At 37.0% G+C, this 22,744-nt stretch overlaps 2 protein-coding genes across 2 annotated transcripts; both read right to left on the bottom strand.

The window, feature by feature from the left end:
- Positions 1–798: 798 nt before the first annotated feature.
- LOC106142761 (MAM and LDL-receptor class A domain-containing protein 1) lies at positions 799–13,937 on the bottom strand. The gene is made up of 10 exons (XM_060951577.1): positions 13,805–13,937; positions 9,212–9,394; positions 8,509–8,670; positions 7,574–7,750; positions 5,950–6,076; positions 4,596–4,770; positions 3,864–3,990; positions 2,686–2,817; positions 1,803–2,216; positions 799–980 (listed from the first exon to the last, which is right to left on the bottom strand). Exons 1-10 carry the CDS (start codon positions 13,854–13,856, stop codon positions 799–801), a joined length of 1,731 nt encoding a protein of 576 aa, XP_060807560.1. The 5' UTR covers positions 13,857–13,937.
- Positions 13,938–16,308: 2,371 nt separating this feature from the next.
- On the bottom strand, positions 16,309–22,487 carry LOC106142760 (zinc finger protein 267). Its single transcript, XM_013344639.2, has 8 exons — positions 22,314–22,487; positions 21,577–22,186; positions 20,717–20,868; positions 20,279–20,403; positions 19,322–19,439; positions 18,217–18,332; positions 17,345–17,482; positions 16,309–16,541 (listed from the first exon to the last, which is right to left on the bottom strand). Exons 1-8 carry the CDS (start codon positions 22,419–22,421, stop codon positions 16,460–16,462), a joined length of 1,449 nt encoding a protein of 482 aa, XP_013200093.1. The 5' UTR covers positions 22,422–22,487; the 3' UTR covers positions 16,309–16,459.
- Between the last annotated feature and the right edge of the window lie 257 nt (positions 22,488–22,744).

The raw sequence follows: 22,744 nt of genomic DNA, 5'->3' as shown, positions 1-22,744 counted from the left end.
TGGAAGAATAAGATAATATTTTTCCAATAAATTAAGATTCATCATAAAGTACTTACACGTTTAATTATATATAGGTAAATTCAATGAATTTGATACATTGTTTGTGAATTTCAGTTAAACAAATTAAAGGTTATATCATTTGTAGGTAACTTATAAAAGTTTCTCTGCACATAGATTTCTACCTCAGAATTGATTAAAAATAAAATTAAAATAATTCAGATACAATATAGCGTACCTAAAATAGAAACTACTATCAAAGATGTATTTTGCTTTGGTTCTGTCACTACCTATATAAAGGCATAGTATGGTCTTCTTTCAGCTTTATAAAGTTTATCTAAAGATAGTTTGAACACCTGTAATGAAAAAGGCATTGACAAAAGTGTCAAGATTTCGAGGTCAATGTAGAACCTTGATCCAAGAGCTAAATCAGGCATAAGAAGCTACCCCCAATCTGATCTTCGAGACCTTAGGAACCTAAACTAAGTTGCGCCATGAAATAAAATGGGAGTGTAGCGGGAGCAATGATTCGGCTCGACCGCCACCAAAGGGAAGATCTTCCGCCAGGCTAGGTGTTATGCCTGGGGAACCGCGGCTCCGACGATGTTGTGTCGGAGGTTGTATATATTGCTCCAATCCGTGAAATCTTTGAAATCGCGATTTAGTTTCTTCGCTGCTATTGGTTGAGCGCGTCAATTTCTTCGCGATGATTGACAGTTGTCGTGTGATTGGATGTTGTGACGAGTGGCGTAGAGATGTCGCCACAGGAGAGAAAAAAAACAAATGATTATAATAAATAATTTATTGATCATCAGTGTCTGCGTGTAGATACCGCACTTCAGGGTCCCGCTGGGCTCTCCCCCGAAGCCTGGCCATCAACAGCCTGCCTCTGGACCCCCTGGCTTCGTGAGCTATCCATACTAGACCTACACAGCAGATAAGGATAGCTATCACGAGGAGAGTAGTTCGCCATCCGGAGTTACCTGCAAATGAAACATACATATATATGTATAATCACGTTTATATCCCTTGCGGGGTAGACAGAGCCAACAGTCTTGAAAAGACTGATAGGCCACATTGAGCTACTTTGCTTAATGATAGAATTGAGATTCAAATAGTGACAGGTTGCTAGCCCGTCGCCTAAAAGAACAATCCCAAATTTGTAAGCCTATCCCTTAGTCGCCTTTTACTACATCCATGGGACCGAGATGGAGTGGTCCTTTTCTTTTTTTTTTATTGGTGCCAGGAACCACACGGCATGGCAAATGAAACATTTGGTATTGAAACGTTCTTGGCGACGAGTTTGCAAGAAAAGATTAATCGAGAAAAAAGTATGCAAGGATTACAAATGACATGATCTTAATTTTTGCTAATTCTAGCACTAAGTACTTAAAATTTTGTAGGGAATGCAGAGACTACGTTCTTTTAGTTTCTTCGTGTAAAACAGTACTTATGCACGATAATTTTCACGCAGTTTCTAGCAAAACTACTTTAAGAGGATATTGTTTTTCAATAGGTGTTTTAGTTTTCATCATTATGTTTTTCCTCTATGTATATTTTCATCGGCTGAATTCCTCAAAAGACAGAGCGGAAATTGACATAAGTTTGTGGAACCTACGCGTATTTTTTTTGTGTTTTTGTCTATTCCTACTAATTTTCTTGAAAGACGTCAGTTTATATATAGTTTATATTCAATCAACGTATTATATTCAACTATGGTTAAAAATCACCGAATAAAGATGCCAAATGAAACAGTTTTTGAATGATTCCCAAAATAATTCGTTATTTTATTGTGTAATACTTACTTGATTCATCTCCAACTAAAGTTTTAGCGTTCAGCGCTACGCTTCTTAAAGTCGACGTCATAAACATTACTTTTGTAGTTTTGATAGTGGGTTTCAATGTGGTTGCTTTTGTTGAAATCACTCTAGTAGCATTTTTAGATAATGTAGCATTTGGTGTAACAGATGGCTTAGGTGTAGTTTTTTTCGTAGTAGTTAATTTTATAGATGGAGTAGTTTTGATTACTTTAGCTGTAGTAGTTTTGAGTTTGGACGTTGCTATTGGACTTCCAATTGTAGTAGTTTTGATTGTAGTAGTAACAGTAGTTGGAATAGTTGTGATATGTTCAATAGATTCTGATGCATTAGAAGCAACTAGTTTTTCTGTTTGTGGCAGATCTCCTGAAGTCGCTTTGTCGTCATCTGTTGTTGGCCATTCTGCAAGATTAGTAACAATTTACCATTAGTTTTATTTGGTTTTGCTGTTATAATGTTTAGTTTTAATTCGAGCGCATGGATCTTAATTAAAACTTTAGTTCAGAGTAATTGACTGGTTACTAGTCGCTAGAATAAAAGAAGGTCAATTAAAAAGTGCCAGGATCAGGAAGTTGTACTCCCAATAAAGTTGAAATTCCTACATGTAAAATTTCCCAGAATAAGTACTTGGTAAGAAATAATAATATATTATGTTGAACTTGTAAATAATTGAATTCCCTTAACGATGATTTGAATCTTGAGATTCTATAGCCCATCGCCTAGAAAAGAATCCCAAGTTTGTAAGCCTATCCCTTATTCGCCTTTTATGACATCCATGGGAAAGAGATGGAGTGGTCCTATTCTTTTTTGTATTGGTGCCGGGAACCACACGGCACCTTTGTTTGTTATTTACACTTTAATTGTTATTTACCTCCGTTGAAAACGCATACTTCGAAGAAGTCGGCACAGCATTTTTGATGATCAATGCAGGATATAGAGCATTGACATGTACCGCTATTTTCCAATTCTCCCAACAAATTGCAACGGCCTAGGCAGGTCTCCGCTGGAATGATGAGGAATACATTGTTAATAAACATGATCCTTACTAGCTGTGCCCGCGGCTTCGTACGCGTGGAGTATTTTGGGCATCATTGAAGCCATCAAGCATGAATCATTTTCCCCGTTTTTTTTTTCATATTTGCCAGTATTTCTTCGCTCCTAAGAGTTGCAGCGTGATGTTATATAGTCTAAAACCTTCCTCGATAAATGGTCCATTCAACACAAAAAGAATTTTTCAATTCGAACCAGTAGTTCCTGAGATTAGCGCGTTCAAACAAACAAACAAACTCTTGAGCTTTATAATATTAGAATAGATAAGAATATACACATATGTACATTTGCCAAAAGAATTTGTTCTGAGGACGCTTTAGAAAGGGCGAAGTAGAAAAACACATGCTAGAAATCAGATCAGATAAAAAATAAACGATATTGTCAGAGGGTGCAACTAGGAACAAGCAAAGATTATACAAACATACATACATAAAATCACGTCTATATCCCTTGCGGGGTAGACAGAGCCAACAGTCTTGAAAAGCCTGAAAGGCGAAGTTCCGCTGTATGGCTTTTAAGATTGAATTGAAATTCAAATAGTGACAAGTTACTATTCATGTCCCATATAAATAGGATATTTCGAACATCACTTCGTATCTTTTGATTTCACAACATTGGTTGTCGTCGAATGAATCACTTTAAACTAAGTCTGGTGCCGCTTTCAAACCTGCCGTGTGGTTCCCGGCACCAATACAAAAAAGAATAGGACCACTCCATCTCTTTCCCATGGATGTCGTAAAAGGCGACTAAGGGATAGGTTTACAAACTTGGGATTCTTTTTTAGGCGATGGGCTAGCAACCTGTCACTATTTGAATCTCGATTCTATCATTAAGCCAAATAGCTGAACGTGGCTATTCAGTCTTTTCAAGACTACTGGCTCTGTCTTCCCCGCAAGGGATATAGACGTGACCATATGTATGTATGTTCAAAACTGACGCTGCAAAAGGAGGGGTAACAAACTGCACTGCAGCATTGTTATTGCAGAATCATGAACTTACAATTGAGATCTGGCGGCGTGGAGGCCTGTTGCTTGGCAGCCGAGCAGTTCTGACCCTGGAGTATAGCCACGTCGTCTATAGCTATGTCGCTGGTGTAACTCCAGCCTCGTAAGCCTTCGATGACTATCTGTGGACACAACCAAAATTTAAATTTTTTTCAAATTCATACATACATATAATCACGTCTATATCCCTTGCGGGGTAGACAGAGCCAACAGTCTCGAAAAGACTGATAGGCTACGTTCAGCTATTTGGCTTTAAGATAGAATTGAGATTGAAATAGTGACAGGTTGTTAGCCCATCGCCTAAAAGAAGAATCCCAAGTTTATAAGCCTACCCCTCAGTCCAATTTTTATTTTGAATTGGATCACTCCATCTCTTTCCCATGGATGTCGTAAAAGGCAACTAAGGGATAGGCTTTTAAACTTGGGGTTCCCCTTTTAGGCGATTGGCTGGCAACCTGTCACTATTTGAATCTCAATTCTATCTTAAAGCCAAAAAGCTGAACGTGACCTATCAGCCTTTTCAAGACCGTTGGCTTTGTCTACCCCTCAAAGGATATAGACGTGATTATATGTATGTATGTTAGCTGAACGTGGCCATTCAGTCTTTTCAAGACTGTTGGCTTTGTCCACCCCGCAAGGGAAATAGACGTGATTATATGTATGTATGTTAGTCGTAAACTAGAGCCGTGTTCATCAAAAAAAACAGTTAATAATCTAAGCAACTCACCTGAAAATCTTCAGATTGGTTCTTCAACATAGAAACGTCTCTATACCACGTATCACCCTGGTTACCCCACAGCTCAAAGAGCAGGTACTGCTGTTTCTCACCCTCCGTCAGTTTCAGCATCGACTCTATTGGCAAGCTGTCCGGTTTTTGGTATACTCTCAAGCCTCCTATACTCCTGGAAAATCCGCCAAATTCATGATAATGGTGCACGAGAAAGTGGTCAATGCGCTTGATCGGAACAAAATTGGGTTACGATTAAAAAAAATAGAAGAGGCCATGTATTGGAGACACTTTCTTGAATAAAATAATTATAAATAAATTAATTTTTTATCTAAAATTGAGGAAAATCAATGGACTGTATAAAAAGAATTATTCCAATGCAAATAATACATACATATAATCAAGTCCATATCCCTTGCGGGATAGACAGAGTTAACAGTCTTAAAAAGACTGATAGGCCATGTTCAGCTGTTTGGCTTAATGATAGAATTGAGATTCAAACAGTGACAGGTCGCTAGTATGTCGCCTAAAAGAAGAATCCCAAGTTTATAAGCCCAATTCAAATATCACCTCGCGATATTATTCCCGAAGTGGACTCCAGACATAGATAGAAGAATCCCAAGTTTATTAGCCTATCCCTGAGTCGCCTTTAACGACATCCATAAAGAGATATAGTGGTCCTTTTTTAAAGTGCTGTGAATCATACCATGACCTCCGCAACCTTTGCAGGTAAACCTAACCCGTATTGGATCCATGGTTACACATCCAGTTGCCTAAATGCACAGGTTTCCTCACGATGTTTTCCCTTAACGTTAGTGCAACGGTTAGTATTCAAACTAATGTACGTAACTTTGAATATAGTCATTGGTACATGGCCGAGGTGGGATTTGAACCTGTGACTCTCTGAGCATCACGCATTTTAACCGGGCAACTTACTAACTCGACCATCGACGCTCATACAAGTATATACATGTACTATATAGTTATATACAAAAAAGAATAGACACCACTCCATCTCATTCACATGGACGTCGTAAAAGGCGACTAAGAGATAGGCTTACAAACTTGTGATTCTTTTTTAGGCGATGGGCTAGCAACCTATCACTATTTGAATCTCAATTCTATCATTAAGCCAAATAGCTGAACGTTGCCATTCAGTCTTTTCAAGACTGTTGGCTCTGTATAGCCCAGAAGGGATATAGATGTGACCATATGTATGTATGTATATAGTTAAAAGTCACATCACGAGTCTCGTAAGTCACCTTCTTACATTAAGCCTTTCCTTTTTTTTATATATTTTTTTTTTATCGAAGGGGAAATCCTTTTTACGGACAACTCTTACTTTAAGCCTTACCTGCCAAACATGTGATAGTAGAATGAAAAACAGCCGTCTTCTGTCAAAGCCTGTCTGAACACAGGCGAGATGAGACGGGCTGTGTCATTTTCTATGCGTGATGTGCTCTCGATATACATGTAGTATCCTGTAAAACCGTTTTATGAAAAAAAGAAAGAAAGAAAAACCTTTGTTTTGAACAAAAGGTAACATTACATACATACATACATACATAAAATCACGCCTCTTTCCCGGAGGGGTAGGCAGAGACTACCTCTTTCCACTTGCCACGATCCCTGCATACATCCTTTGCTTCATCCACATTCATAACTCTCTTCATGCAAGCTCGGCGGTTTCGGGTACTTTTGACCTGACCCTTTACCAGGACTTCCTTAATTTGATCAAGATATGTTCGTCTAGGTCTTCCCACCCCGACCTTTCCCCCCACACTCTCCATGTATATCTGCTTAGTCAACCTGTTTTTATTCATCCTCTCCACATGACCGAACCATCTCAACATACCCTTTTCTATTCCTGTAACTACATCTAACAACAACATTACATTATTCATAATCATTAGAAATAAAGAATTATTGTGCCGTGTGGTTCCCAACACCAATACAAGAAAGAATAGGACCATTCCATCTCTTTCCCATGGATGTCGTAAAAGTCGACTAAGGGATAGGCTTACAAACTTGGCATACTTTTTTTAGGCGATGGCCTAGCAACCTGTCACTATTTGGATCTCAATTCTAACATTAAGCCAAATAGCTGACCGTGGCAGATCAGTCTTTTCAAGACTGTTGGCTCTGTCTACCCCACAAGGGATATAGACGTGACGATATGTATGTATGCATTTATGTATAAAGAATAACATGATGCGACCAAAAGGGTTTCCTCAGTACTCAGCATATGCATTGCATGTGTATGATGGATGAGGTTACAAAATGCCCTGATTTTCAGTAAACAATGTCAATTAATCCATTTATAACTATTATACATACATACATAATCACGTCTATCGCCCTTGCGGGGTAGACAGAGCGAGGCTTGAAAGACTGATAAGCCAATTCACATACTTTTATATTTTTTAAAATAAAAATATCGTTTATTTCCTCCATCCACAAAGATTGAACTCGGTTTCTTAATGCTAGTACTCAGCTAAGTTGGCAAGTTACATCAATCTTTGAGGAGAGGCTAGTTCCTGAAATGGGGTCTTGCGAACCTGTGCTACAGGTAGCTAGGCCTCCCCCTCGGATACAAGTATATGCTAGGAGTCTAGTCTTACACCTAGGGAGAATTAACTAAATAGGTACCTACGTACTTAGGAAACGTACGTACGTACGTACGTATGGTCACGTCTATATCCCTTGCGGGGTAGACAGAGCCAACAGGCTTGAAAAGACTGAATGGCCACGTTCAGCTATTTGGCATAATGATAGAATTGAGATTCAAATAGTGACAGGTTGCTAGCCCATCGTCTAAAAGAAGAATCCCAAGTTTATAAGCCTATCCCTTAGTCGCCTTTTACGACATCCATGGGAACGAGATGGAGTGGTCCTATTCTTTTTTTATATTGGTGCCGGGAACCACACGGTACGTTCTTAGGAAAGGTAGTATATACATATATATATCTAGACGTTACCTGATCCGTTCTTTCCGTATGTATGATCATGAGGTGGCCCCGTGTTCAGGAAAGAACTGGGTGTCCTAGTGTTGAGCCTCTTCCAGTCGAAATCGTGAAGCTCATCCTGCTTCCACCCGCATATGTCAGGGTCTTCGAAGTCACAGCTCAGCTGGGTTGTTTGCGTTTGCGCAGCAACTGTTGATGAGTTTTTATTTATAGTTTTTGTATATTACATATGTACATACATAAAATCACGCCTCCTTCCCGGAGGGGTAGGCAGAGACTACTTCCATCGCTTCATCTTTATATATTACATCTACACTAATATTATAAAGCTGAAGAGTTTGTTTGTTTGTTTGTTTGAACGCGCTAATCTCAGGAACTACTGGTTCGAATTGAAAAATTATTTTTGTGTTGAATAGACCATTTATCGAGGAAGGCTTTAGGCTATATAACATCACGCTGCAACTATTAGGAGAGAAGAAATAATGGATAATGTGAAAAAAAAAAATCGGGGAAAATTATTCATCCTTGAGTGCTTCAATAATCCCCAAAATAACTATTCCACGCATACGAAGTCGCGGGCACAGCTAGTATACAATAAAGTCTTTACAAAAAACAAAAAGAAACATAATCATAATTATTTATTCCTCGAATATGGTTACAATGTTGGTCTTAATATTTAGGTAAAGTTTCTGTGAACACATATTCTACCTCTTAAGGCGTCGGAATTATATACATATACATATTTTAAATTAGCAGCATATAAGGCTCTGTCTAATTATGATCAGTTTGTCTATATTTCAATGTCAAATAATAATAATTAATTTGTCAAATTATAATATCAATAAAAAAAATTAAAATTAATTAAATTGGAAAAAAGGGAAAAAATAATTATAATATCTAAGTAAAATTCATCAAATGTCAAATAAATAAACGATAAAGGTACAAACCATCACACGTTGGCGCCGTTCCGTTCCACCGTCTTCCGTCACAGTACATGACAGATGGACCGTTTCGTTTATACCCCGGTAGGCAGAAAATTGTGAGCCAAGCGTCATGGTGCCTCTCCATGATTAAGGAGTGGTCTATACTCGGTCTGGGACAGCCGGGCCCTTGGATAAAGAGATATTTGATAAATGAAGTCCTAGAGAAATTAAATACACAAACTTACATATGTAGGTATATCATTCATATAGTTACGTATATATCCTTTGTGGGGTAGACAAAGCCATTACTTTGGAAAATACTGAGAGGCTACGTTCAGCTGTATAGCTTTACGATGGAATTCAGATTGAAATATTGACAGGTTGCTAGTCCATCGCCTAAAAGAAGAATCCCAAGTTTATAAGCCTATACCTTAGTCGCGTTTTACGACATCCATGAGAAAGAGATGCAATAGTCCTATTTATTTTTCAATTGGTGCCGGGAACCACACGGCACTTCACTACATAGTATAAAACAAAGTCGCTATTTTAGTCTGTTTGTCTATACCTATGCTTAAATCTTTAAAATTACGCAACGGATTTTGATGCGGTTTTTTGTAACAGGTAGAGTGATTCAAGAGGAAGGTTTTTATGTATAATTTTTTCGAATTTTGCACCCGTGCGAAGCCGGGGCGGGTCGCTAGTTATATTATAAAGAATAGTTACTTACGCACACAAACAGGAATGCGGGAATCCCACTCCCCGTTGACACACGAGGCGTACCGGCTGCCGACCAGGATGTACCCCTGGAAGCACATGAACCTGGCCAATCTATGCCTCTGCCTCCATCTCACTCTCCCATTCTTGAGGGTAACAGAGGTACAGGAACGGTCCGCCCAGCTGCCGTCGAAATCTGGAATTGTTAACATACTCGTACATACATACATAAAATCACGCCTCTTTCCCGGAGGCAGAGATTACCTCTTTCCACTTGTCACGATCTCTGCATACTACATTCATAACTCTCTTCACGCAAGCTCGGTTTCGGGTACTCTTGACCTGACCCTTTACCAGGACGTCAGGAATAGGCTATTTGACAAAGTTCTAAAAACTATCTTAGGCTATTTATTTGTTTATAAGGAGCCCTACAAAAATACTTTTCTGCTTTATTACAGCTATTTTATTAAAAAATCGAAAAAGAAAATGCAATATTCAAATATACCGCCAAAACGCGACTTTTAGCAATATGGCGGTCATGGCATGCAGTGACGTAAATTTCGTGTAAATATCATACAAAGCTTGTTGGTGTTTCGAAAAGTTTTGATTTTCTCTTGTTTTATTTAACTTGTGCCACGTCATATGTGTGAAAATTATTAAAATGAGTTCCTATAAATGCTGTGCAGTGCCTAAATGCACTAATACAACAATAAAATCTCCTACGAAATCGTTTTTTTCTATGCCGATGGATTTGAATATTCGCAAGAAGTGGTTACAGATCATGATCTAAGATCAGTGGTTACTAAGATATACTTACATTGATGTTTTTACATTCCTCAGTTCGGCAGCATAGAAATCTGGATTGTCTTTGAAGAAGACGCCAACCATTATCATGGTCCACTTTTGCCAAAAGTAGCAACTTTTGGCAAAAGTGGACCTACCCAAAGTCTTTTAGTAGGTTCGACTGTCAGCTTTCGCGAAATTGGTTTCCATTATTAAATACCTATGTTATCTGAGTAATCCCGAGCGATCAAACACTTATAAAATCTTGAAAAATAATAGTGAACACTAAGGAACAGTACGATCCACAGTCTGTTTATGGATAATTGACGTCATAATAGAAATAGCCAATCACGTTCGTTTTTAGTCACGTGACAGCTGCATAAAAAAGCCTAATTTTCTGAGACGGATTTTGTTAAAATAATGCAATATTTTTATCTCGCGTTATTACAAATCGCTCCAAAAAAATAATATTAAGACTGATGACATAAAAGAAATGTATATTTTTATTACAGTCAAATAGCCTATTGGTAACGGTCGAATTAAATCCTCCTCTACCTCCTCTTAGTAATTGAAAAATTAAATATATAGTTTGGAGATCCGATAGGCTATGCTTCCTCCGCCAAGCGTCTAAGGGATAGGCTTATATACTTGGGATTCTTTTAGGCGTCAGGCTAGCAACCTGTCGCTATTTGAATCTCAATTCTATCATTAAGCCAAGCAGTTGAACTTGGCCTTTCAGTCTATTGGGGCCTGTTGGCTTTGTCTTGCCCGCGTGGTATATAGACGTGAATATGTGCAATGTTATGTTTTTCTTCTTTTAGGTAAGGGGTTAATATCTCTTCAATTTGTCTTAATTTGAATTGTATTATAAGACTATCCAGCACAAGGAGCATTTGAGTATTGGGATTATCAACTCTGTCTACCCCGTAAGATATAAAGCCGTGGCGTATTACGACGACGACGGCCTCTGTGGCGCAGCGGTACTGCTTGCCTGTGACACCGGAGGTCCCGGGTTCGAATCCCGGCCAGGGCATGATGAGAAACGAACTTTCTCTGATTGGCCTGGGTCTTGGATGTCTATCTATATAAGTATTTACTTTAATATATAGTATCGTTGAGTTAGTATCTCGTAACACAAGTGTCGAACTTACTACGAGGCTAACTCAATCTGTGTTATTTGTCCCGTATATATTTATTATTTATTTATTACGCTAAGAAACCATTTTGGGCATTCCTACGCCAGAGCCCGTGCAAAAGGCAATTATATTTTCTGTGTAGAACGATAATAACATAAAAATACGTATATGAAATTATCAGCGGACGTTCTTGGCTGTTTGTTAGTTGAACTTCCGCTATTCGGGCGTGGGTATCGTGGAAACAGATTCCATGTCCCTTGTAGGTCATCTGTCATCTATACATAAATAGGTAGATTGATTTTATGTACTTGCATCATGAATCACCATAGAAAGCATAACATGGATAAGCCTCTTTCCCGGGATTCCATTTCAGTACTTACACTTACAATAAACTACATTGTCCGCGGGTAACGTAGGACTACAATTTACTTGAATGAAGTCGGGGGAAAACAGCTACCACTAATATATTCTTCATGCCACTTGTAAAAATTCCGGAAAAAATCTTAATAATTTACAAATCCCGCAATCCCGGAGGCATGTCCAAGTCCATATTAATATATACGTTTCAGTTCATTGACCCCAATTCAATCTACCTATTCCGATCAGAGGGTTAGGCAGAGACAAGCTCTTTCCACTAGCCACGATCCCTGCATACTTCTTTCGCTACATCCGCATTCATAACTCTCTTCATGCAAGCTCGTCGGTTTCGGGTACTCTTGACCTGACCTCTTTTTGTATTGTTGACATGTTCCCAGTTGTACCCTTTGCCTATACTTTGGAACCTGGGGTCCGTTGACCTACTTTTCTACATACATACATATGGTCACGTCTATATCCCTTGCGGGGTAGACAGAGCCAACAGTCCTGAAAATACTGAATGGCCACGTTCAGCTATTTACGTTAATGATAGATTTAAGATTCAAATAGTGAGAGGTTGCTAGCCCATCGTCTAAAAAAGAATCCCAAGTTTGTAAGCCTATCCCTTAGTCGCCTTTTACGACATCCATGGGAAAGAGATGGACTGGTCCTATTCTTTTTTGTATTGGTGCCGGGAACCACACGACACCTACTTTTCTCCTTACAATTATTCCGGTCTACCACGTCTTCAGTACTAAGATCTTCTTCTTCCTCCTGGCTTTAGTCTCTGTTGCATCCTCACCATTCTGGAGAGGAGCACGGGGTGTGCCTTTACCCTTGGATCCTGGATTGGGTGAGTCAGGTTTTTACACAAATCAATTCCCTTCTGACCTCCGCAACCTTCGCAGGCAAACCTAACCCGTATTGGATCGATCACGTTTACACATCCAGTTGCCTGAATGTGCAGGTTTCCTCACGATGTTTTCCCTCACCGTAACAGCATCAGTTAGAAATCAAACAAATGTACATAACTTCGAAAATAACATTGGTACATGGCATTTGCCGTGTGGTTCCCGGCGCCAATGAAAAAAGAATAGGACCACTCCCATCTCTTTCCCACGGATGACTTAAAAGGCGACTAAGGGATAGGCTTATAAACTTGTGATTCTCTTTTTAGGCGATGGGCTAGCAACCTGTCACTATTTGAATCTCAATTCTATCATTAAGCCAAATAGCTGAACGTGGCCATTCGGTCTTTTCAAGACTATTGGCTCTGTCTACCCCGCAAGGGATATGAACATGACCATATGTCTGTATGTATGGTACATGGCCAAGGTGGGATTTGAACCTGTGCATTTCTATACATGACGCCTTCTAACCGGACTTTACCGATTCAACCAGCGACGCTCTAAGTTTTCTGTAAGAAGACGTACGGTCATTGTGCCAACACTGAGTCAAAAGGGCACACTGAGTCAACTCGATATTTGATAGAAAAAGAAAGGCAAAAGCTACGGCCCTTTCGCCATAGACTCGTGCTCGACTATAAACTTGTTAGTGGTTTGGTCATGTGGAGAGGATGAATCAAAGCAGGTTGACTAAGCAGATAGACAAGGAGAGTGTGGAGGGAAGGTCGGAGTGGGAAGACCTAGACGAACGTATCTTGATCATATTAAGGACGTCCTGGTAAAGGCTCAGGTCAAGAGTACCCGAAACCGCCGAGCTTGCATGAAAAGAGTTATGAATGTGGATGAAGCGAAGGAAGTATGCAGAGATCGTGGCAAGTGGAAAGAGGTAGTCTCTGCCTACCGCTCCGGGAAAGAGGCGTGATTTTATGTATGTAGGACTACTTCGGCCTACCCTTCTACCTGGGCCTAGAGACGGCGGCATAGCTAGACATTAGCAATATGTAACACCTTTCCAAATAATTTACGGTGTGAAGAAAATGATAAAATATTTATAAATCTATTAAAATTATTAATACGTAATATTATACAAATGACGAGGTTTTTAACAAAAAAAATTTCGAATTGACATTAAAAACAAATTAATGATATGTAATTATGTGTGTGTTAATACAAATCAATGACAGAAATGAGATTCAAATAGTGACCATTTATCGGGGAAGGCTTTAGGGTATATAACATCACGCTGCAACTTTTAGGAGCGAAGAAGTAATGGAAAATGTATTTAAAAAAAACAGGGAAAATTATTCAACCTTGAGGGCTTCAATGATGCCCAAAATAACTATTCCACGCGGACGAAGTCGCGGGTACAGCTAATTAATTACATATATGCTATCACTGATTAAATACTTGTAAATTAAAACTTACCAGCATTATTAGAAACTACCACTGAAAATAACAACAGAAACTTGAACAACATTTTAACTTATTTATAAATATTATAAGTACACTATTTGTATATTGTTTTACATCAGGACGTCCGTCGTCCAATGCGTAAACATTGTTTAAATATTCATTTATAACAATACAGGAATAAGTTTGGCGTCAAAGAGTATCTTATGGTACAGAAAGGACAATGTACCTAACAAGAGTATCTACCTACGCCCGCACGTATATCAAAATTCCGCTAATTTCCATTCCCGTGAGAATTTCGAGAAATCGTCTGTTAATGCACCCATAATTAATAAATTAATAAATATATACGGGACAATTTACACAGATTGAGTTAGCCTCAAAGTTAGTTCGAGACTTGTGTTACGAGATACTAACTCAACGATACTATATTTTATATTTTATAATAAATACTTATATAGATAAACATCCAAGACCCAGGCCAATCAGAAAAAGTTCTTTTCTCATCATGCTCTGGCCGGGATTCGAACCCGGGACCTCCGGTGTCACAGACAAGCGCACTATCACTGCGCCTCGGAGGCCGTTCCATAATTCCATCATTCAAATGAACGTGGCCCAAGTGGCTGGTTCGTTCTAAATAAAAAGTGCTTTAAGTCTAGGTTTTTGAAATCGTTGGCCTTGTCTACCCTGTAAGGAATAAAAAAGTGAAAGGCATTATCCCAATTTCAAATAATATAACAAATATGCGAAAGAAAATTACTTTGTTTTTACTTCACGCTTTGTCTATTGTACCAAGCTCCTTGAAATTTTGCGTGTTTTTATTGAAATTTTGCGTGTTTTTATAATTTTAAGTCTAGAGAATGACATTGGTTACCTACTTTTCATCCCAGTAAAAACTACAATTTCCGTGGAATTCGCAAATAACCTGTATCATTTTGTAGGTGGCGCAATGCACGCGTGCAGTTGGCGGTAATTTCGCACGAGCGAAGCTGCGGGGATTCTTGCTATGTCTACACATAATTTAAACCCGGATAAAAAATAACTTTCTTTGATACTAAGTCCCGTCTGCAACATTATTTAATCTTTGCGAAGCACGGGATGCGAAATATCGGGAGGAAGTGATATCCAGCAGTATCGCAAACAACAAATATCTACCAAAGGATTTCTATGGACTAAGCTGTATCTTATCAGTCCACTAATTTATGAGGGATTATGATTCATGGGACTTTTACAATTGGGGGTTTGTTAATTAGCAAGTTAGATTGTTTTTGAAAAAAGAACATGTCATCGCATTATTATTTGTTTATTTATCCACTTTGTGAATATCGGATAGAAGAAATTTCTTTAGTAAAACGTTGTTGGTTGTGCAAACGTTTTTTTTTTTATTCTTATTGGATTATTTATGTACATAAAATTATATACAGCGGCATTTAACACACATTTAACAATTACAAAAAAGAATAGGACCACTCCATTTCTTTCCCATGGATGTCATAAAAGGCGACTAAGGGATATGCTTACAAACTTGGGATTCTTTTTTAGGCGATGGGCTAGCAACCTAGCTGTCACTATTTGAATCTCAATTCTATCACTAAGCCAAATAGCTGAACGTGGCCATTCAGTATTTTCAAGACTGTTGGCTCTGTCTTCCCCGCAAGGGATATAGACGTGACCATATATATGTAACACACCTGAATATGCAGGATGTCTCAAGATGTTTTCCCACACCGTAAGAGGTTAAGTTAGCAATCAATAAAGGTCAAAATGTGCAGTGGGTCGCATTCTAACTGAAATTATAATTGTGAGAGTATGTTTGTTTGTTACCCCTTCACGCGTGAGTCTGGGGAAGAACTTAATTTTTATACTGGTTAAAACTTTAGTTTGTCTATAGTTCCCGCGAAATTTGCGGAAAACCGGTATTTTTTGTAGATGGCGCTAAATTCGCGCGACCGAAGCGGCCATTATAGGCTAGTAGAAAAAGATATTTTACCAACAAATACATACAAACAAACAACCTACGTCTAGTCGTTTTACATATACCTACGTACCAAGGCCGGCTTTGTCCAACTTTCAAGGATCAATTTCGAATGTCTTGAAAAAGGGAGATGTTAGGAGTACCCGTAATCGTCTATCCCTTAGTCAGTGGTCCTATTCTTTTTTGTTTTGGTGCCGGGAACCATACGGCACCGATTCAGGTGTGTTAACATCATCAAATATAAGTAGGTTAGGTTCCCCTGCAAAGGTTGCGGAGATCAGACTGAAGTTACTTCGTATAAAAACCTTATCATTTAAGATCATGGTAAAAACGCAATCCGGGCTCCTCTCCAGAAAAGTGATGAATGAATGAATAAAATGAAATGAATGAAATAATGTGAAGTGATGACGAAACGTCGAGAAAAAGCAGAAGACGAATGAATTTAAGTATGATGAATGTTTTACAAATGACAAAAGCCTTGTAATTAAAAATGCGTTTTATTTTCATATCTTTTATTATATTAATTAAACTTATTTTATTCAGTCTTTCGGTTGAGATTTTACAAATAACAAAAGCATTGTACTTAATTAAAAATGCATTTTATTTTCATATAATTTAACTTATTTGATTCAGTCTTTGAGTTGTTTTTTATTTAATTCAGATTGAGATTTTAATTTTTTTTTATAGAATTTGATTTACAAATTATTGGGTATCTCCACATTTGCAGGCGGGAAAGATTTTTGATTCTTAACACAGTCCACAGTACCAGCGTGATGTCTGAAAAAAAGACATTTTAAATTAGAGTACATTTTAAGATTTAAAAATAAAGACATTTTATAAACACATACATACATACGGTCACGTCTTGCGGGGTAGACAGAGCCAACAGTCTTGAAGACTGTTGGGCCACGTTCAGCTATTTGGCTTAATGATAGAATTGAGATTCAAATAGTGACAGGTCGCTAGCCCATCGCCTAAAAGAAGAATCGCAAGTTTATAAGCCTTTCTCTTACTCGCTATTACGACATCGCTTATCGCTCGCTATCTAGCGATCTATGACGGCCTCTGTGGCGCAGCGGTAGTACGCTTGTTTGTGACATCGGAGGTCCCGGGTTCGAATCCCGGCCAGGGCAATAGAATAGAAGGGTCTTGGATGTTTATCTATATAAGTATTTATTATAAAATATAGTATCGTTGAGTTAGTATCTCGTTACACAAGTCTCGAACTCACTTCGAGACCAACTCAATCAGTGTAATTTGTCCTGTATATATTTATTTACTTACATATTTACTATAGCTAAAAACGAATAATTATGTTTCTCAACATCATGCTATGCAATTTTGTAGGCACGTTTCATAATTAAATGATATGGGATGCTTTTTGCAATTGGTTTAAGAAACTCTTCAAATACTTCTCGATATATATATATATATATATATATATATATATATATATATATATATATATATATATATATATATATATATATATATATATATATATATATATATATATATATATATATAAATATATATATCTATCTATCTACAGCGAGCTATCTCGGTATCTATCCACCCACCTGGCGCGGTGCCTGTGTAGCGCGCTGCGCTGCGTGTAGCGCCGGCCGCACTGCGCGCACGCATGCGCGCGCTGCCCGCCGTGCGCGCGCCGGTGAACTTGCAGATTGTACTTCTTCGTGAACGATTTGTTGCAAGTGCTGGTGGTAGGACGCACATTGAAAATAAATGTATGCATCTATATACTAATATTATAAAGCTGAAGAGTTTGTTTGTTTGTTTGAACGCGCTAATCTCAGGAACTACTGGTTCGAATTTAAAAATTCCTTTTGTGTTGAATAGACCATTTATCGAGGAAGGCTATAGGCTATAAAACATCACGCTGCAACTATTAAGAGCATAGAAATAATGGAAAATGTGAAAAAAAACGACTCCATCCGCGTGGAATAGTTATTTTGGGCATCATTGAAGCCCTCAAGGATGAATAATTTACCCCGTTTTTGTCATATTTTCCATTATTTCTCCGGGATAAAAAGTCGGTTCAGTAGTTTTTGCGCGAAAGGGTAACAAACATCCATTCTGACATCCTAACATACTCGCAAACGTTCGCATTTATAATATTATTAGTATACATACATACATAAAATCACGCCTCTTTCTCAAAGGGGTAGGCAGAGACTACCTCTTTCCACTTGCCACGATCTCTGTATACTTCCCTCGCTTCATCCACATTCATAACTCTCTTCATGCAAGCTCGGCAGTTTCGGGTACTTTTGACCTGACCCTTTACCAGGACGTCCTTAATTTGATCAAGATACGTCTGTCTAGGTCTTCACACTCCGACCTTTCCCTCCACACTCTCCTTGTATATCTGCTTAGTCAACCTTATTACTAGTATAAAAGGATAAAATAATCTAGAAAGTACAGTAGTTACCTGCAGGTATAAGGTTTTTCACCTAAATGCGTTCTCATGTGGAATTTCAGTTGTTCAGCGTTCGATAACGTTTTTCCGCATACGTCACAGAGTATACTTGTTTTGATACCATGTACCTGAAGAGATATTGAGAATAGAATAGAATAGAATAGATTTATTTTCAAAATTGGATACAAGGTATCACTTATTGACGTCACATAACTTAAATCTAATTATAACTACTACCGCTTCCAAAGCGCATGTGTAGAAGAAGCGGCGGAACAAACTACACTGCAGCATTTTCATAGGACGTCAATTTACAAATATAGATCTCTTAAATCTAAATCGTGGACGAATGCACATTGTCTACATTAAAAAACATGTATGAATGTAGAACTGATTATGTCAATATGAATATTTCGTCAAATAAAATAAATATAAAATAAAATATGTACATACTGTACAAATTATGTCAAGATCATTTAATATAAAGTATACATTCATACGACCTAGACGAACGTATCTCGATCAAATTAAGAACGTCCTGATAAAGGGTCAGGTCAAAAGTACCCGAAACCGCCGAGCTTGCATGAAGTGAGTTATGAATGTGGATAAAGCGAAGGAAGTGTGCAGAGATCGTGGCAAGTGGAAAGAGGTAGTCTCTGCCTACCCCTCCGGGAAAGAGGCGTGATTTTATGTATGTATGTATGTTAAAACAAACATGTTTTAAATTGAAAAACATTAAGTCATTTATATATTTATGTACATCAAGGAAACAAACACGACTAGAACTTAGACTAAGCACTTAGTTACTTGTAGCACTGTAATAAAAATCATGATACCTACTTTTTTGCTAGCGATAAATTTTGTTTTTTCAAAAAACATATGTATGAATGTTTATCTTTAATTATTTAGAAATGTATTGTTCATTATACTGCATCCTCAATGCTTTTTATGTGCGCTGCCTTTTTAATTATGGATTTTCCTTTATATTTTGGTTGACTGGAAGAAATCCCATTGGGGATAAGTCCGCCATTCTATACATATTCTTCTAAATCCAATAACGGTTTTGTATATCTATTTTTATGTGCAATATAGAGTTTACAAACAAACAAACAAGACCTACCTGTAGATGTTCAGTGAGAGCTTTTTTCGAGTCACACGGCAAAAAACAATGTAAACATACATATCTTTTGAGGTTTGAAGATTGTGGGTGAACAGAGCTTCGGTGGGCAGTAAGATATCTGAAACCAAATACTAATAATAATACAGGGCGACTTTTAATTCAACTGCATAAATTTAACTGTTAAGTGTACTCATCTAAAGGATATTTAAAAACGTTAAAAGAAAAATATCGGTTCATATTTAAGAAAGTGCGAAAAAAAATAAAAGTATCAAAATCCACGATCCTACATACGTCATATCACCCCGGCCGGCGGAAAAGCGACGCGTAAGATTCAGAGGTCAACGACACAATTCATTCAGCTGAGCGATCTCGACAACTCTGTACTTTACTTGATCTTGATACTAGAAAAATAATTTATTTTTCAGACATTTATTTACATGTTTAGTTTTAATTTCTTTTTGTAGTATTGGTCTTTAATAAAGCGTGTGACGTAGTTTTTGAGGGTTTTTTAAATGTGAAAATGATGACCTTTAATTTAAATAAAAATAGGCTCAAACGGCTTAGAAGCATGGGTATAGTCTATGTTTAAAAGGATGCAGTTGTTTTAACTGTCACCCTGTATACATTCATACATACATATTGTCACGTCTATATCCCTTGCTTTGCGACGCTTTGAAAGCGGCAGTAAACTTAGGTTTAAGTAATTTATTTGACGTCAACCAAAGTTGTGAAACCAAAAGATATGACGATTATTAAGTGATATCAACTATCCCATAATAATGAATAAAATTTTAGAATTTCGAATTACTACGCAAAGTTTGAGCAGGGCTTACGGAAGCCTCTTCGTGAAAATAACTTGACCGACCCAAACCATGCGATCCAGGCGAAGACGCACCCTGGGCTCCATTCCAGAGAGGGTGGATGTAACCATGACTACAGCAAGCAAAAAAAAAATACCTGTCCATATGGAACGCTAGACCACAAATGTCACAGACATACGGCTTCGTGCCAGTGTGAACATTCTGATGCTGCTCATACCAAGTCTTGACTTCAAATCCTTTGCCGCATATATCACATTTGTACTGAAAAAAAAAATTTTTTTTTTTTTACTACATAAGCAACCTAGACCGCGTGTAACGAAATGTCCTGTCAATTTCCATTCATGTGGAAATTTTGGGAAAACTCTCTTAGTGGCGCAGTGCAGTGTGGTTCCCGGCATCAATAGAAAATAGAAAAGGACTACTCCATCTCTTTCCAATGGATGTCGTAAAAGGCGATTAAGGGATTGGACTCTGTTTACCCCTCAAGGGATATAGACGTATACATTAGTTTGAATACAACACGGCACATTAAATAATTTTTAATTTTAGGAACTCCGGTAGTAAGTTGACTTACTTTGTATTCAGTCTTATCATGTCTCTTCTCGTGTGACCTTAGGGCTCCTAAATATACTGTGCTGTACCCACATTGATGAGAACAGTACAACCTGACCTCGCTGTGGACACGACCATGTCTGATTATTTCTGACACTGTTTTGTATGTCCGTCCTAAAAAAAATGTATTTCAATTAAAAAAAAAAAAAATTTTTTTTATTTAAACTTTATTGTAGAAAATATAAATAAATAGCACAATTGGCACACTTAATGCTATATAGAAGCATAATCTACCAATCAAATCAGTCTTACAGAGAATTTTAGGTGGGGTCACATTAAATAAAAATATTTATACTTACACAAAATAATATAATTATTATAATGAACATTTTTTTACTTACACAAAATAATATAATTATTATAATAAACATACATAAAACCTTTATAAATGAACAATATAAGTAAATAAATATGTAGGTGTAGTATAAACGAAATTAGTGAGAATGCTTATAGGTATAAAAGGTGCTTATTTTGATTTGTATTATTAATTAATTGATCTTTAATCATATTATAAAGGAAATATTGTACGTCCATATGGGTAGGACACATTGATACCTATAATTTTATTGTTGACCTATTTTTTTTTTACCTGTGTTTCACAATAAAGATGAAAAAAAAGACATTCAGTACTCAGAAATCTGTATATCTTACATTTGAAATAAGAATGACTTGGTGTATTTCAGAGCCTTATAGCTGTGAAGGCAAAAATATTGGGGAGGAAAACTTTTGATAGCATTGAAATGACCAATGTTAGTACCGCAAATAGATAACCTAATATGTATGTTAACTCAATATTATTATTGAGTATTTGGCCATACTTACCACATATTTTACAAAGATATGGCCTAAAATCCGAATGTCCAATCAAATGTCTATGAATGTTCTTTTTACTGCTATATTCTTTACTACACATATTACATTTATAGACAGTAGATTTATCACACATTTGTGTGCTATAATCAAAACTTTTGTCATTATCTTTCTTTTTGAAATGCACAGATTTGTAATGTTTTATTAGATCTGTTTGTGTATCCAATATTTGAAAACATGTCAAGCATTTATGTGTTTCTATTATTGTCTTTGTTACTTCTTCATTATTTATTTCTAATTTGAATTTATCTTCATTCAGTTTAGATAAGGTTTCATTATCGGATGTGTATGTTTCTTCTGCTTCGTCAAATTCTTGTTTTATTTCTTCAATATTTATTGGAATATTATTCGATGAATTCTCTTTATCTTCAACATATTCAGATTTTGGTTGAATATTACTTCTGACATTTTGATTTAAATGATTGATATCTTTATCGTATTTTAAATGCTCTAATAATATACGCTCATTTTCAATTATTTTATTTTTAAAATCGCAAGCTTCATTGATCTTTGTCAAGCATAATTCGCAAATTTGGTTGGGCAGTAGAGAGTTGCATTCGACCTGGAAAAAATCGACAGTTTTGTTTAAGCATCGGAATATTCAAATCAAATGTAAACACAATAGTGTTATTATTATAAAAGAAGCTAATACAAATTTAAAACTCTCTGTTAAAAAGTCACGAACTCACTTTTATCGAAAAGCATGTCTGAATGTTTTGTGTAATGCCACGGTCGTCTGAAAAATTGTGTAAACACCCATTAGAGAATGATAAACATAATCTACACATATTTTCCATTTTTCATCTAAATCGACGACAAAAAATAATACATCTATCCAAACAACTTCACAACAAGACAAGAAATAAAATTAATGACAAAACAAACTTTGTCGAATTGATTTGACAGTGACTGTTGATAAAATTAGATGAAAAATATGTATGAAAATAATTCAAGGTCAACGTTTAAAAATAAAGTTTCATTGCCATTTTGAATGGCAATGCTGATTCTCTGAGCCAGATAATTTGATTATTAAGTATTGGTAGGCAAGGTTTTTATAAAACGTTGTGGTAGGCGTCGGGTAACAATATCAGATTAAATTGTTGCTCTTGTGGCAACTTTT

The sequence above is a fragment of the Amyelois transitella genome, chromosome 25 (genome assembly GCF_032362555.1).
Source record: "Amyelois transitella isolate CPQ chromosome 25, ilAmyTran1.1, whole genome shotgun sequence".
NCBI lineage: Eukaryota > Metazoa > Arthropoda > Insecta > Lepidoptera > Pyralidae > Amyelois > Amyelois transitella.
This window is presented reverse-complemented; position numbering and strand designations above follow the sequence as displayed.